At 49.8% G+C, this 16,375-nt stretch overlaps 1 protein-coding gene across 3 annotated transcripts in view; it reads right to left on the reverse strand.

Moving 5' to 3' along the window:
- Window positions 1–16,375, reverse strand: part of LOC126542246 (A disintegrin and metalloproteinase with thrombospondin motifs 7-like) — a 152,502-nt gene that overhangs the window by 37,041 nt on the left and 99,086 nt on the right. For all 3 annotated transcript variants that reach the window (XM_050189218.3, XM_050189220.3, XM_050189222.1), the window contains 7 exons: window positions 13,788–13,933; window positions 6,798–6,861; window positions 6,581–6,686; window positions 5,334–5,461; window positions 4,605–4,725; window positions 2,348–2,592; window positions 27–506 (listed from right to left, as the gene is read on the reverse strand). In XM_050189218.3, coding sequence (XP_050045175.2) covers window positions 27–506; window positions 2,348–2,592; window positions 4,605–4,725; window positions 5,334–5,461; window positions 6,581–6,686; window positions 6,798–6,861; window positions 13,788–13,933 — 1,290 coding nt within the window. The remainder of the gene's footprint in view (window positions 1–26; window positions 507–2,347; window positions 2,593–4,604; window positions 4,726–5,333; window positions 5,462–6,580; window positions 6,687–6,797; window positions 6,862–13,787; window positions 13,934–16,375) is intronic.

Below are 16,375 nucleotides of genomic sequence, written 5' to 3' on the forward strand. Positions count from 1 at the left end.
TAAGCCAGAAGACCCGCCAAGCTCACCGGCAGCGCCGTCCCGGCCGTCCCGTTGCGCACCGCGACCGCGCCGGGGCACCGCGGGTCGTCGGGGCACGGCTCGGTGTCGTCGGGCCTGGTGGTCGGGTCGCAGGCCTCCTGGCGCAGCGCCAGCTGGTCGGCCTTGCCGCGCGAGCGCACGCACAGCACGGTGTGGCGCCGCACTCCGCCGCAGGTGGCCGAGCAGGGCTGCCACGGCCCGGTCCACCAGCGCGCCGGGCACGGCTGCCGCGAGCAGGGCCTCCGGCGCGTGGCCGGCCTCGACGCCGGGTCGCAGTGCGTGTCCTCGACGAGGCCGGCCTCCTTCTCGAAGCAGCGCGGCTGCGACTCCTGCGAGCCGCCGCCACACGTCACCGTGCACGGGCTCCAGTCCGACCAGCGCCAGTGGAACTCGGGACGGCGGCTCGCGTTCAGCTCGGGCACGGTGTACTCGTACTTGAGCCCGGGGTTCTCGGACTGGAACAGCAGCTGCGGGGCCGAAAAGGCGAGTGCCGCGTGGTCGAGAGGGCATTTCTTTCCCCTCGGATTCTCTCTATTTGTGAATGCGGAGCCGTTCTTCTGCTACTATAGATGCGCGTTTCCTCGTACCACAACTAGTGCTGAAAAGTGACAAAGCCGGGTCAATAATAGCTTTCGATTACCTCGTCACTAAACACGCGAGTAAACTTGAAAGTTACTCGACACAGTAGCCCAGGCTATGCTGTTTGGATGCTGAGCTCGAGGTCGCGAGTGCGATCCCGACCGCGACGGAATGCAAAAGAGCTCGTGTATACCGTACTTTGGGTACACATTCTTCGGGTACACGTTCGCTGGGTACACGTAAACTGTACAGTGGCTTATGAATGGGTGGTTTCGGAACGTTAGCAGCAAAATTAAAGAAAAAATTAAACATGAACTGGAACATTAGGTGACGGCGAAAAAAAAAAGAAGAAATAGTGCTGCCTTAATAGTATACGACGATGTTTTATCTTTGTCGCTCACAGCAGCGATCTTTGACAAGTCTGACTGCGCATTGACGCAGGTCAATCACAAAGTTGATCCTTACCACTAAATTCTTCGCTACTGCGGGCCTGAATTGACGTGCTTGATAGCTGTGCAGTCTCCTAGGCACCGAACGACCAAGCAACCAACAACGTGCGCAGGAAAAACCGAATGAGAACGCGTACTAGCAGGACAGTATAATAGGAAGCCAGAGTACGAAACGGGTGAGACGCCGAAACGGGTGAGACGCAGTCGCCGTTGGGGTAACCAGACACAATTTATTCAAGCTACGTGAAAGAAAATGCGAGGCAGGCGCGGCGCCAAGGAAGTCGACTAGAAGGTCGTCGCGGAGGGGTCATCCGCCAGCCCGGAACCTGTTCGTAAGTTCCGAACAGCGCGTGGCGAGTAATGCTAAGGTGCGCTTGGATGGTGCCGATGCGTACAAAGTCGCGTGCTTGCAGGGCCCGCTACAGACCGGTTTTCAGCGTGGCATTAAGTGGCGCTACCGATGCATTCAATTGGGCCCGTATATACTATATAAAACTTCGCCGTATACCGAATACAATTATAGACACTGCGATGCCTATACGCAGGCTTGTACATAATTTGAATATTCTACTTAAGTTAATATAACTTTAATTACTTCTGCGAGTAACTTGGTAATTTGCGGTTAGTCCTGTGAGTCAGCAATTATTACTCTAACTTGATTACATTTAAGTGGTAACGTCTACCACTTAAGTAAGTTACTTGTAAGTTACTTTCTTTAAGATAGCTCCCATCTTTTTCGCAACAATTTTTCAATCCCGCAGGAGCAAGCTGCGCGATTCGACTTCCGAAAACTTTTCCTTTACGAGGGCAAGTGTGCCATCCATATAATGCTTCAGTGTGACTTGGAATCTAACCTGAAGGTAGCTTGAATGTAACCAGTTACTTGTTCCAGAAATTAGTATTCTGCTCAAGTACTTTTATTTGAAGTGCCGTAATTCATACTCTACCCAGTTACCTACTTTTCAGTCCGGTACGCAGCGACGTAACGTAATTACTCTTTCTGACTACGTTGTACATGACTTCGTGCACGTACCGGCACTGCCGGTTGGAGCAGAGAGATCTTAGCGACTGAGCTCGAGGTCGCGGGTTAGATCACGACAGCGGCGGCCGCATTTCGACGGGAAGGGGGGGGGGGGGGGGGGGGAATGCAAGAAACGCTCGTGTATAGTTACACTGAGGTGCACGGTAAAGAAAGCCCGGGCGGCCAAATTAACCCGGAATCATCCCCTGCTGAGTTTGAGACGTGAAAACCGACAAATGTAGGAGTACGTGTCACTCACGTAGAGCACCAGCTCCTGCTTCGTAGGTCCCGGCGCGTGCAGCGTGTCCCGCTCGCCCTGTCGCTGGTAGAAGAGCGTGGTGCCGGCGGCCGCGTACTCGCCGCTCCACTGGACCAGCCAGTCGCCGTTGAGGAAGAACTCGCCGTCCGTCGCTCCCTGGACGGCCAGGTAGTTGCCTGAGGCGCCCAGCTCCTCGACGCGGATGTTGCGAGCGCCCTTGGGTACGCGCCCCACCTCCGTGTAGCCTGCGCCCGCGTGAAACGGAGACAAGGCCCTGTCCAGGTTTTCGGCAGAAGCTTGTGCGACGAGAACCGGTCATTATTGTCGTACGGAAAATCAGTTATGCGGGAGCTCGCAAGGCAGAGAAAGGTTTGCGGAAGGGAAAATCGCCCTCCACCCGACTATAGCACGAAGACACATGGTAAACCCGTACGGGTTTCCTTTGCGAACATTTTATGAACCTTCCAAACCAACTAGCGGGCTTCCACAAAACAGATTTGCCCGTATTCTGTGCACCTGTGCTTCGATTCCCGGACCAGGGAGAATTCTCCCTCAACTGTGAAGCTTGCTATCAGGGAAACCCGTAGTGGTTTCCTTTGTATCTTCGTGCTACAGTCGGATGGACGACAATCTTCCCTTTCATTGTATTGTATTGCGTTGTTAGTATAAAAGAAATGAGTGGAATTGTCAAGTCAGAAAGATGAGAACAATGAGCTAGATAAACATTACTTATCGCTTTGAATAGATAACAGCGCTTCCATAAGGGTTCCGAAGCGTGAATCAAATCCCTCCATACCTAACTCGCGTACGGGAATTTTGGACTATGCCCCTTTCAAAAATATGTTGAACTTCACCGCAATACAACAAACGTAACTCAATGTGCAACATTGAAAAAGATACATATTGCAAAAGATTGGTCAAGTTTCAACTAATTTGAATTACCAACGTATACGGTACATGGTACACCCATCTAATAAAATAAGCTTTTATGGCATTTAAGTCCAAACTTCGCTGCTGCTTTATAGGCGCGTTCTTGTCAGGACCAAAGCACTGCTAAACGGTGCATTTAGTGCCGACTAAATGCCCTAAATGCGTATGTTTTTAGAAGGAAGCACCCTTCAACGTTGGCAACAAAAAATTGTTGAAACTAGGTCGATCTTACCCGCCGTGGTTTCTTAGTAGCTATGGTGTGGGAATGCTAAGCACTAGGTCGCGGTGTCGAATCCCGTCCACGGCGGCCGCATTTCGATGGGGGCGAAATGCGAAAACACCCGTGTACTTAGATTTAGGTGCACATTAAAGAACCCCAGATGGTCCAAATTTCCGGAGTACCCCACTACGGCGTGCCACAATAATCACAAAGTGGTTTTGCCCGTAAAACCGCATAATTTAATTTAATTTTTAGGTCGCTCTTCCGAAATATATTTCTTGAAAGTTCTGCCGATTGAGTTACGCTGGTGTTTTGCGACAAAGTTAAACAGATTGCCAATGGGGAAATGTCCGAAATTCCTGGGTACGGTATGGTCTGGTCGCTGCACCCCTTCCATTTGCATAGACAGCGATCATAACTTTGCAACGAAGACTGACAGATTAATTTTGCAGCGAAGCTGTTAGCCTCTCGGTGGTCGGCATTTTTCGTGTTCGTTCGTGAGCAGAAATGATCATCATCAGCAATGGATCATATCCGCCTAAGTAAGCAAAAATGCAATGGTTCATCCCTCTCGTAATGCAGAGGCTACAAGCGCTCAGCAAAGTAAAGCGAACAGTGCGTACATTCCCTGAAATGACTCACACAACACACAGGACAGCGTACGTTTCAATAAAGAACAAGCTGAAAACAAGCATCCCAACCATGAAATAAGCATACATACCCCCTCAGCAGTGGTGCTTTTGAAACAGCTTCGCTGGACATCCACTTTCGCAGGGCCTCGGGATGCAAGTCAATATTTTTTTTTTTTTGGTAGTGAATGCAGACTTTAAGCGTCACATCGGCAATTTTCCCTCCCTAATGTTGAAGAAATGACTAAGACATCAGAGTGAACCTTAACGAAGTGTATCCCCTAAAATCACGTCGGTCACAACCTCCGCGCGTTGCCCTAGGACAATAAACCCCATCATTAAATTAGCGAATGCGCACGTGACCGCGCACAAATTATTACAATATGGAACACCCGGATCGTGTCGTAATTAGGTTAAGGAATAGTTTAAAAAAAGAGAAAAAAATGTGTTGAAGAAGAAGAAAAACGCGTGGACTAACCGATGCCTTCCTTCTGGTTGAATTCCTTGTGGACGGTAATGCAGCGCGTTCCGTCGCCGTGGCAGATGCCGCAACGGTCCTCCCGGGCGCTCGTCTCGATGCCCCAATCACAGGAGACGCGCTGCGACGGCAAAATAGCACACGTGCCTTGGTCACTTGTCCACCGCGCGCACGCCGCAAGCTCGAGGGAAAAACGAAGGAGAGAAAGGTCGGCCCGAGTGACGCGCCTCTGTTTTATACACTACGCTGAGAAAGCGACTCCGGAGAACGACAGAGACCGGGCAGAAAGGTGAAAGATGGTAAAATATCCATGCCGTGAATAGAAGGAACACTGACAATAGGTCGGAACGAATTACAAAACAGCTAACCTCCTCTGAGTCAAATTTTATTCTTAAGCATAAAATTTCAAATTTGTACCTTCGGCAGGGAAGAGCAAGAGGGAAGAAAAATAAGGAAAACAATCATAGTGTAGTTTCTCGCGGTTAATATATATATATATATATATATATATAGAATCCGCCTGCCACGAATTCAGTAGGTCGCAGGGATCTTACACTGTTTCAAGCTTACAAGTGCGTGCAGATTCAACGCAGTTTATTCGAGGACTACTTACATATGCAGGTGCCATTTAGGTCGTGGAGCCAAAGCATGCTTCGCTTAGAAAAGAAAAAAAAAGGGGGGGGGGAGGTGAATGGGGTCTATCGAAAGCGCGAGGATCCGCGCACGTACCCTGCACTTGCCGTTGATGCAAACATCCCGGGATCCGGGACTGCACGGCGTGCCGTCGGTCACCGATTCCTTGAGCACACGCGCGAAGAACTTGCCGTCCGGCTTGCAGTGCAGTTGGCACGGGGTGGCTGCGAACACGCGACGCGTAAAGGCGGCTCTGCCGACAGACTTCACCACACGTTGACGAGGAACAGTTGACCGCTGCGCACAGCACAATGCGGCCGTGGCAATACGCAAAACGAATAGGTCGCTGAATAGTTCGTTTTTCTTTTTTTATTCGAGTGAGATAAACAAAATTTACGGCAAGATACACGAAATCAACGAAACGCTGGAGTAGTACTACCTTTGCCACTGCTGCTCGCGTATTTTTGATTCTTCGGCGATAGCAGATATCCGATAAGCCGATAAAAGCGTAAACACTACAAGATAAGAGACATGACAGACACACTAGTTTTCCTTGCACCTGTTAAGCTCTCTGGGTCGTTATCCTTTTTTTTTTCGTATCTCTCCATGTTTACGTTTTTTCTATTGACTCCGCAAGCAGACAGAAGCTATCGGTTGTGACGGCGAACCTTATCGGCAACAGTTCGTGGTTTATCTTAAAAAGATACTTTGATAACTTATTTTTGCCTTTGATACATATAAAATTACGCACCTATGTCGAAGAAATACAATATAAAAAATGTTGGGCTTTTGTTTCTAGTTTGCTTTGTCATATGACTTCGTGCTTATAGTTTTTTTCCCTTGTTCTGACTGTAACACGGGAACGATGCTTTGCGCCAGGGGGGCATTGCCACGCGTCCGTTGGTTTAAGTATATTCTAGTGACCGCTTTGACAGAATTATCAGCGTAAACCGTTTAACGCTCGGGCGCAAGTGCCGCTTGCTGTTTAGGCCCTGTCTAAACCCGCTACTCAAACCCCCGTCATTTCTGTCTATCGATCCATGGAACTCTGTGCTGCGCAGCGAAGAATTACATATTCTAGGATACATTTAGCGTTTGAGAGATGGCGCTCCAGGAAAGTCACACGAACCTCATACTCTTTAACACTGTATCTTCAATACAGATATCGTTGTGGGATGAAAGCTTTTACGCAGCACAAGGCTACAACGCTCAAGATAGCCGTGACGGAAGGTCATTCTCTCTGTTTATTATCGGACTCATAGAAAAGCATGTTCGCCTGTCAAACGTTCTACGAATGTGTTTAACATTCTAACCGAGTGCTGCGGAATACTGGCATTACGTACCGGGCGCCGACACAGGAGACCAATTGAACAGCTCCCCTTGGTAGGAGACGTTGTTGAAGTGGCTGCACTGCAGGGCACGAAAGCTTGGCGCGTCCTCTGCGCAGCTCTGCGAGAAACAAAAAGGTAACAAAGAAACGGTACGACATTACTCGCGAACGAAGACTACATGCTAAGCAACCCTAACGATTACCTAGCACCTCGCCGAAGTATTGTATACCTGAGTGTTGCACATCCTGTAGCGTTTCCTCTCTCCGATACAGTAGCGTCCACCATAGGCCGGCCTGAGGAAGAGCAGAAGAAAGACCGAACGTGACCTCCTACGAACGGGCATAAAGTCAGCCACCAAAAGTAAACCATAAATTCCTTCTTTACACGTGAAAGGGAAGAAGAAAAAAAAAAAGAACAAGGAAAACAGTTGCTGTAACGTGGTTTGTGGGCAAACGGAGAAATCATGACCACAAGACAGACAGAAAGGCGATTAGCAATATCGCAAGACAATTAGCACTTGGTGGATTCAGTAGCACTTACGTGGGCGGCTCCTAACGCAGTCGCTATCAAAATATCAGCTTCTTCGCACCAGGGGCCTCCAGTTCAAGTTAAAACGCATGCGGCATCGTGTCAGGCCAAAGCCGAAGCTGGCCTAGCTGCTAATATCTTTCGGTGCAATACAAAGTATCCTCAGCAAAAAAGTTAACAAAAGTAAGTAAAAGACAGAGGTATAGTAAGCCAATGATGGATGCGCATCCTCTTGTAAGTATATTTCGAAAGTACGCTGGCTAAACACCGATTTTTCTATACAGAGCTTTCTCACTTTTTATTCTGGCAGTAACCAAAACAGACCGATACCGATGTAATTCAGCAACACAAAGAACCAGCAAAGCGTATCATAGATCGTTAACCTTATTAAAGTTATGGGACTTCGGCATACAAAGCCTCGTTAAGTGCACATGTATGAATTGTGTACAAAAGCGACCGGAAGCTGTGCCCTATAAAGAAAAGAAGTGAGCCTGTACGCTTTTGCGGTGGAGAGAAGATACATTATAACGGCGCAAAAGGAAATACCTCTCCCAGCACCACAAATGTGTGACATTTGTACGGAAGTAGTAGTCGTTCACCTCGCCGGAAAGAGCACAGAGCGTTCCACAAATTTATTCTTTTTTATGACCTATTCTTTCCTGCTAACTATATGCCGGAAATGCCGCCGATATTTCGATAAAACTGACTAATGCCAAGCTTTACCAAAACGAAGTCGGCGTAGAAGAAAGAACAATCCGTTGAAATTTCGACAGAGCACGAAAGAGAAATACAAAGTGCGAGCTTTGCTTGTTCCGAACGTTTTATAAAGCGAAAAGATACATGCAGGCAGGTACTGTAATTCATGATGCCGCAAGGACGTGCACCCGCGTTAAAAAATTATTGGGTTTTACGCGCCAAAACCACGATCTGATTATGAGGCACGCCGTAGTGGGAGACTCCGAAAATTTTGACCACCTGGAGTTCTTCAACGTTCACTTAAATCTAAGTACGTGGGGGTTTTCGCATTTCGCCCCCACCGGAATGCGGCCGCCGTGGCCGGAATTCGATCCCGTGCGCTCGCATTCAAAAGCAGCGTCTCTCTCTCTGTGATAAGCCGGCGGTCACGCAAACGACAAATCGAAAGTTTCGCTCACGGGGATGCGCTGTGGAATTCCGCTGTTAAAGATTCCTGTCTTGAGAGAGAGAGAGAGAGAGAGAGAGAGAGAGAGAGAGAGAGAGAGATTAAAAGGAACCATTTGACCGCGTCCGGTTCGAGGTGACGGCGCAAGAGCCCGCACCGTGACTGCGCGTTAACTCAACCACACCAGTGAGATTCACAGTGGATGGTTTGTGCTTTCTCCGATCACAAACCAAGCTAAGTCTAATGGCGCGCAAAAGCAAGCAGGTTTGTAAGCGCGAATGTTGCTTTTGTTTGCCCGCCGCTTTCTTGTTGGCACGGGAATCGCTGCGAAGACATGGCTTCGAGGACGAAAATGCAGGAAGTAGAGGCTACGCTGATGGCCACCGCCAGAGCGAACCATTTTGTCTAGCAACTTGATAGACATAATGAAGGAAGAAATTTGGAACCGATATCGTTTAGCGGCGGTGGAGGAAAGCTTGCTGGACGCATTTCACCCTTTAAGATAGAGACGCAGTTACGGCCCGTGTCGATTCCTACGCCGTGCTTGTGTTTTACGCGGACGTAATGTGCTCTGACGCAAAGCGAATGACCATCACCGCGACCAACGCTAGCCGTCTGCCCACTGCACTACACAACGATGCACCTCCTAATCACGGGGGTCGTATTACTGAAGGTCATTTTCATGTGCTTGAAAGTTATAAGTGGAATCAATTTCCTATTCACTTTGGTAGCTATTGTTAGACTAGGCATCAAAGTCGTGGCCTCGCTTTCGATCGGCTTTGTCGCCAATGTCTTCACCATCGAGTATACAACGTCTCGACATGGAAAAATTGTGCGGCACGTTGCAACTGGTCAAAGAGCGCCGCAACGCTTGAATTTATCACCCCAGCGTGGCCGATAATGGACGCTAGAGATGCGAAGAAAATGAGACATTCCAGACGACAAGTGAGACACCCATGCTTCATCGCTCGTCTGAGTGACGCCGGCGCCTCCGGACATTCTGCAGTGCAACTGCCGCGCGCTGCTTATGAGAGCAACGGAGTCCAACGAGCTTTTCCGCATCTCTGGACCACCAGGGTCATCGCTACTGCAGAATACAAAGGGTAAGAGCCTGGTGTCAGTGGCTACAACTACTCCTCCTAGCCTTCCATCGAGAACAGGAAGCGCGGCAGGGACCTACCTGCCCCCACGGGCCCGTTAGGTTAAAGCACAGGCGGCAGTGCTTGCGCGCCGGGACTTACCGCCAGCACAAATCTATACCGCCGCCTACTGTAACGCAGCCTAGAAGGTGGTTGCCGTCCGTTGCACTTATGACAGGCGACACCTGATCTTGGCGTCTTATTACCACCGGCATGAGCCCAGCTGCTTGAAGCGAGTTCAGGGGAGGGCGGCACCGACGTCCAGTTGATGGCGGACTTGCGATGGCGTTACCCGAAGGAGAAGTATGGGAGAGGCCTTTGTCCTGCAGTGGGCGTAACCAGGCTGATGATGATGATACCCGAAGGACGGCCTCCATGTGGTGGGTGACTTCAACGCGCAGCACCAAGAGTGGGTTGACGACAAGGGTAGACGGTCGGCGCCTGCGGTTCCGGGATGCGGCCGAGGCGGCTCGCCTGACCCTCGCCTGACCCTCGACAAGCGAGCTTGACTACCCAACGCACTACAGCCCGCAGCCGGAACAAAGAGACTTTAATGCGAACTTGACGTTGGTGGATGAGGGCGTGGTGAGGAAGTGGCGATGCGGGCGTGAGCAATTGGATTCGGATCACTATCTGATCTGGGCTATCCAGCTTCTCGCCACCGCAAGAAGCGCGTTCACCAGACTCGGACAATTGACTGGGATTTTTGCCGCCAGTCTGTGGCCACGTTCGAGGCCAGCGTTCCCGTCACCCGTCGTTTGGCCCCGGTGGCACAAGCGACACGACATATGGAAGTGAATGAAACGCTTCCGACGTCGAACAAACTCCTCGACAATTTGCGGGCGGCACGCAAGCGCCTCAGAAAGATTTACGCTGCAAATATCCACCGACACGATGATATTTTCCGGATGTGGAACAAGACCGCCCAAGCTCGTCAGTATGCGAAGCAGCTAGCCAAGTTACGCTGGTTTGAACACTGCGAGTCCTTCGATGAGCGCACCGGAACTCGCAAGTTTTAGCAGACCCACAGAGCACTCTGCAGCAAGTTCAAAAGCGACCATACCGCGCGCAACATACAGCTTGACGCCGACCTGTCCGAAAAGGAGTTCGACGATGCGTCGGTGGTGACATCCTTTGCTCAGCTACCAACACCGCCGGTACTGACACTACACCCCCAGGCATCCACTGCTGCGGGATGTCATCCGCGTCTTGTCTATTGGATCGTACCCGTGTGATGCGTTCTTCCAGCGAGCTTTACTGTGACGAGTTGCCTAAGGAATACGAATAACAAGACGATGTGAACAAATTGGATTGCCACTATGTGAAGTCTGTTAAGACCCTGGCATAGAAGGAAGCGTGCACAATAAACGGAGAAACCGGGCCAGACTGTACGAAGCATGCTACACACACTCTCACATAGCCGTAAATTCGGAGCATCAACAGTTAAAAAGGGACTCATCTGTGTCTAGACGTGACTCCTTCAGCTGGACGTGGCGTCGTGACTGTAGATGCTCCGCAATTCTCAAGGCGCTCTTGCCGTTGGCATTGCTGTCACACAGCAAAACTTGCAAGCAATGACTCCTTCAGATGATGTTGACCCTTCAAAATCACTAAGGTCCTTTACGTAGTCACTGGAAAGCTTTCGCTTTCTTCCCATTTTGCTTACCCAAAATTTCTGTTCCTTGCTACAGAAATGCGTCATGTGAGCATGCCATGCTTTCAGCCAGCAGGCTTTCCGCGCTCGATTCGTTCCCCTGGTGCTCAAGTGCCGCCGGGGGACCGTATATCAAGATGTTGTCTCGCGCTCCCGGAGGCGAGAATCCCTCTGTTAAATGTGCGATGGGTGCGGTCTGCGAGATGCTGTTGACGTGAGGTAAAGATTATATCGGCCAGACCGGCCGGTGTATCAGTGACCGCTTAGGACATGCCCTTCGATAAAGAACGGAACAGGGTCATATTGGCCGTTAAAAGCGGAGTTTATCGGATAAATCCGAATTGTCAAAACTTTTACCGGCGAGTGTTTATCGGAGTTTTTCGGATTTATCCGCAAACACGGAGCCCTAGCTACAGCGCACCAGATGTCGTCTAGTATCTTTCATACACTGCCTCAAGCCCTGAAAAGCGTGTATTGTTAGGCTGCTTCCAGCTGCGGAAAAATTCTTGGCCAACTGCAAGACGCTGCAAGTGCAGTGAAGCAGACAATGCTGCAGCTTGTAGGAGCCGTGCGTCGTAGCCAAAGAGTCTGGCGTCACACCGAGGGTCGCTCTCTAGCCTACGCCGCCGGTGTGTCTCGTAACGGGTAGCTGGCCTACGCTACCGAGACGTCACACGGAGGCTAAGCGGTACCGTGCCGTCGTCAGAGTTTACTTAGCGAGGTTTGCTTCTTTCCTGAAGATTACGAGGTCGAGAGGTTGAGGAACGGAATAGGGGGTTTATTTACATTGGAATCGCAAACTTATTTACATGCAACAAGGGGTATCGTACTGGCCGGAGCACGGAGCACAGTACATCGTTCTCGCAGCATTAGCTACAGATCAGAAAGCTACATCTTTCTGGCAAGCACACATCACAGCAAACTACTACATTCAGCAAATCCATTTGATCCTCCCTAGATTCGTAGGTCATGGAAATCTGCGGTCACACTTTCCTCCAGCCGGAGCGTCCGAAGTCGCCGAAGGCTCCGCCTTGAGACCGAGGGTGCGCATAAGCACTCCGGCACCTTTGTTCCCTGAACACAAGGAATGGAAGGGAGCTTTGTAGACAGGGATTGTCTCGCTTGACTCAGACTGTCGTGTCTTGGTTCCTGGGATGACCCAGTAATTAGCTGGAGCATCTGTTAAACGACCTTGGCGGTTACCGGAGTCCGTGAGGAAACGGCGTAGAACGTCCTTTTCCAGGAGTTTCCGGCTCCCATCGTCGGTGGCGGCGACAGTGAGTCATCAGTCAACACTCGATTCGCCAAAAGTGTCTCGCCTAGTTGTAGCCGCAGGTCTGTCCGAGGGGACGCACTACTAGCTTCACGAAGCGATTCGCCGCAGTGGTGCAGCAGAGACCAGAAGGTAATTGCCCTGCTGGCCGATCGTAACAAGCTCCGCTGAAGCAGACGATGACGCAGGATGCTGTCGCTAAATGATGTCCCTGGTATATATTTGTGAACTGAAATTTGATCGGCATTAAAAGGGATACACTTAACAGCATTTAAAGACGACAAGAAGGCTGCAGCGCTTTCGGAACTAGCCACCGCAGGCGACTGATAACAGCAAACGCGCCGTTCCCGCAGTCCCCCTAATCAGCATTATCATCATGACAAGAACATGGCGGCCGCCTGCAGGTGCTGGGAATTCTGGCCATCGAGCCAGTCCTTTACTTTGCAAAGATTTATGAGTCAATCTATCATTGCGGTGTATCTGGTTCCAGCAGCCTAATAGAACATCACTTCATTGCTTTGGACATCTCTCGGACAGCTGTTCGTGTTGTCAAATTGGGCGCGATGGCGGTCGCTAGACATCCATGTAGTCGTTTCTGGTGCTTGCACCGCGCAAGGCCTGGCGGGCTTACGTTCTGGTAAGACTGACGCCGCTGTTCGCCCCAAATCTGCTCATGTACACGCGACCTGCTGCACGGAACAACGGCCGGATGCGCTACAGCCGTCAGCGACACAAGACGACAGCCGACCACCAGAAAAAAAAAAAAGAAAAGAAACGTTGATTACATACAGGAAGGCACTGTCTCAGCATATCGAAGAAGTCAGTTGAAAGTCAGTCAAGTTACAATGATGACACCTACACCTTTTCACGCAGCGCTGATGACAAAAAAAAATAATAATAACGCTCAGAAAAGAAAGCGTAAAGAGAGTAACCGAAGCCCGGATATAAATGCGCACAGTAGCACGACGAGAATTATACGCAAAGGAGATGATACAGGCATATAGTGTACATAAAATTATTAAAAAAGAAAAAGGTCTGCACTACATACAGCGCCACTGAGTGCTACGCACCGTATCACAGAGCACTTTCACTAATTATCGGTTTCCTTGATGATTTTTCTTTTGCAAGTGAGTAAGTACTTTATTTCACAAAAGACTAAGGTTTACGGAAGGTTAACACTGCGAATTATTGTGATCGATGCTCTCTGTCTGCTATCTTCATGAACCACCTCGATGACATAGGTCACTTTCGTCGTGTCCGCGAAGGGCTGCTTCCATTTTGTGCTTGTTTGGCAACTCCGGTTGCCAAACAGTTTCTAGTTTTCGGCATGAGACAGCATCTTTTCGGCATCGGCAACATATTTCTAGTTGTTCGCATGAGCCTTAAACATCACAATCGCTCGTCGCCTCTAGTCAACTAAAACAAAGCGACGTTCCATCGTGCTAGCAAAAGAACGAGAAAAAAGGTATGCTAATGTTGCGCACCTCGGGTGGTCGCAGTGCCTTTCGGAGACCATGACGCCTCCTCCACAGCTGCGCGAGCACTCGGACCAGTTGGACCACGGACCCCAGTGTCCGTCGATGGCCTCCGGACGCTCGCCCATCTCGGTGCACTCGCCCAGGTAGCACCACTGTGCACGCAAAGCGACGACGCTTACTGCACGACACACGGTTACAGGGGACACGCGACGATGCCTTCGACGAAGAGGCGTGGCAGCAGCCGAGATTATGACTCAAAGAGACACTAAAGGTTCATGCTAAGTCAAGCTACATTGAAAGATTAGGTTTCTACAATAACGAATTCGTAATTCGTAGCCAGAACAGAGCTTGTATAAGCGAGAAAATAGCGAAAATGAAAAATAGAAGTGGCTTCACCTCTTGTGGGCTATGGAACCTATCATGTGACGTCAGCACTGGCTGATTTACAACACAGCTTTAAAGAAACCGGCATGGAGTGAGGTCACGTGGAGATTACGTCAACTCGTCCGTTTCCGCGGGGGCGGTTCAAACTGGGAAACAGGAGCGGGTCCTTCGGTGCCAATTTTCGACGCAACTAAGTGATACAGTGGCACGCAGCAAACGGTGATAGACTTGCCGACAAGTAATCTATCGATCTAACTCGGCTTAATATTTTATTTTCCCATCCCCTTAAGTAGTTGCCAAATGAAGCAGTTAAGGATACACCAGAGAGAAAAAAAAATAATTTGAGCTCTATTAGTAAATTGCCGTCTTACGATACCGAAAAAGCCACTCTAACCGTGGGAATCTTGATGAGCCAGAACAGTGCAACAACGAGTGACGGCTAGCGACGACGCCTTGCAGTTGCCGCCACAGCTAGCCGTGACGTCATGGATTTTGGCAATGTCTACTTTAGTCTAGTTAACTTCTAATCGGCAAAGGCTGAATACATTTTATTCTAAAAGAATCAAAGACCGAACTTAGCGAGCATCAAGGACCACATATACGTGTGGTACAGCGGCCCAAGTGCGAAGAAATACTCTGTCATCCGTGACGTCACACTGAAACACCGGCGGCACTGGGTTTTCGACGTGAACTTAATGAAGCACAACTTTGACCTTCATTTTTCTTTTCTGATAAACAATATATTACCGCGAAATAAGCAAAAAAATAGAACTTCGAAAGAATAGTTAAGCAGGCTCAACTGATTTAGTGATTCTCTTTAGCACTCTTTTTAACAACGTGATATCAAGAAAGATAAGAACAAGTGCGCCAAACGAGAAAGTTGGAAAATTCGAGGCCCGCTCCGTTAGAAAACGTGCAGATATGTATTCCACTAGGAACTCCCACATAGGGCAAGAAAAGAACTGACGAAGCATTCTGCTCAAATTATTTCCTCGCCGCTAACTCCAGATGTGGCGAAGAAAACATAGGAGGAAGAGGAGGAGGGCGCCGCGAATTCTCAGTGCGATACATTCCTTCCACACACGCTATTATAACAAATTTAGATGTAAACTGCATGCCCAAGAGTAACATAGTGATCGTTTGGGATTCACGTTTCATAGCAACACAGCAACGTTGTTTGCTTGCGAATGCATTCGTACATACGTCCACAACGAATGAAACGACATAGACCGAGCACGTGACATTCACTAGCCACCCACTTAAGGTTACGCAACCTCACGAGGTTGTGCAAAATGCGCTATTAGCACAGTGTTAAGAATGGCCGTACGGGGTGGCAACGTGCCAGCTTTCAGCCCGCTGCACGTGTTCCAAGCCCACCAGTCGGGGCGCCCTTCCGAGAACTGCGGACAGCCGGCAGCCACGTGGCGCGCGATCAACTCCGGAAATTGGTACTTGGCCGAGCCACCCGGGACAAAGCAGTTCTACGAAGCCCTCTGACGTCAGCACTGAAAGCTGGGCGGTACCGAGAACTGCGGATGACCGGCGGCCACGTGGCGCGCGATCAACTCCGGAAATTGGTACTTGGCCGCACCACCCGAGACGGAGCACAGTTCTACGAAGCCCTCGGTCGTCGACTCCGGAGCCTTTGTGTGTATGGGCTCGAACGTGTGTGCCTTTGTGTGTGTGAGCCCTCATCCTCCAAGTCGGCACACCTCATCCTCCAATTCGGCACACCTCATCCTCCAAGTCGGCACACCTCATCCTCCAAAAAGGCGGGTCATCCTGAATGACGTCGAACTATGACGTCGAGTAAGGGCTTATAAGCAGCATTTGCCGGCTGCTAGGGAGTGCTCGTGTCGTGCTCGTTGTCGGGAGCTGAGTGCTCTGTCATACTAGAAATGTACTAGTGAGCTGTGTGCTCGTAAACTGTTTGCTGTATGTTAGTTTTGCGGGCTCCATATGGGAGTCGCGCTAGTCAGCCAATGTATGTCCTGTTTCTAAATGTAAATCCTGCTCGCCTAGCCCTGTCGTCCCAAGTTCATCTCTACAGCTACGACCGCCAAACCCTACAACAGTCAACATTACGGATGTTTGCGTAGGGTAGGAATTAAAAAAAAAAAAAAACGAGTGCTGTTTCACAAGACAAACACTGGCTCTACTATGTATGAATGATCACGCGCTCGCAAGCCCGCTTTCACTTTTTGAGGATT

This window comes from Dermacentor andersoni, chromosome 2, assembly GCF_023375885.2.
Source record: "Dermacentor andersoni chromosome 2, qqDerAnde1_hic_scaffold, whole genome shotgun sequence".
NCBI classification, from domain to species: domain Eukaryota; kingdom Metazoa; phylum Arthropoda; class Arachnida; order Ixodida; family Ixodidae; genus Dermacentor; species Dermacentor andersoni.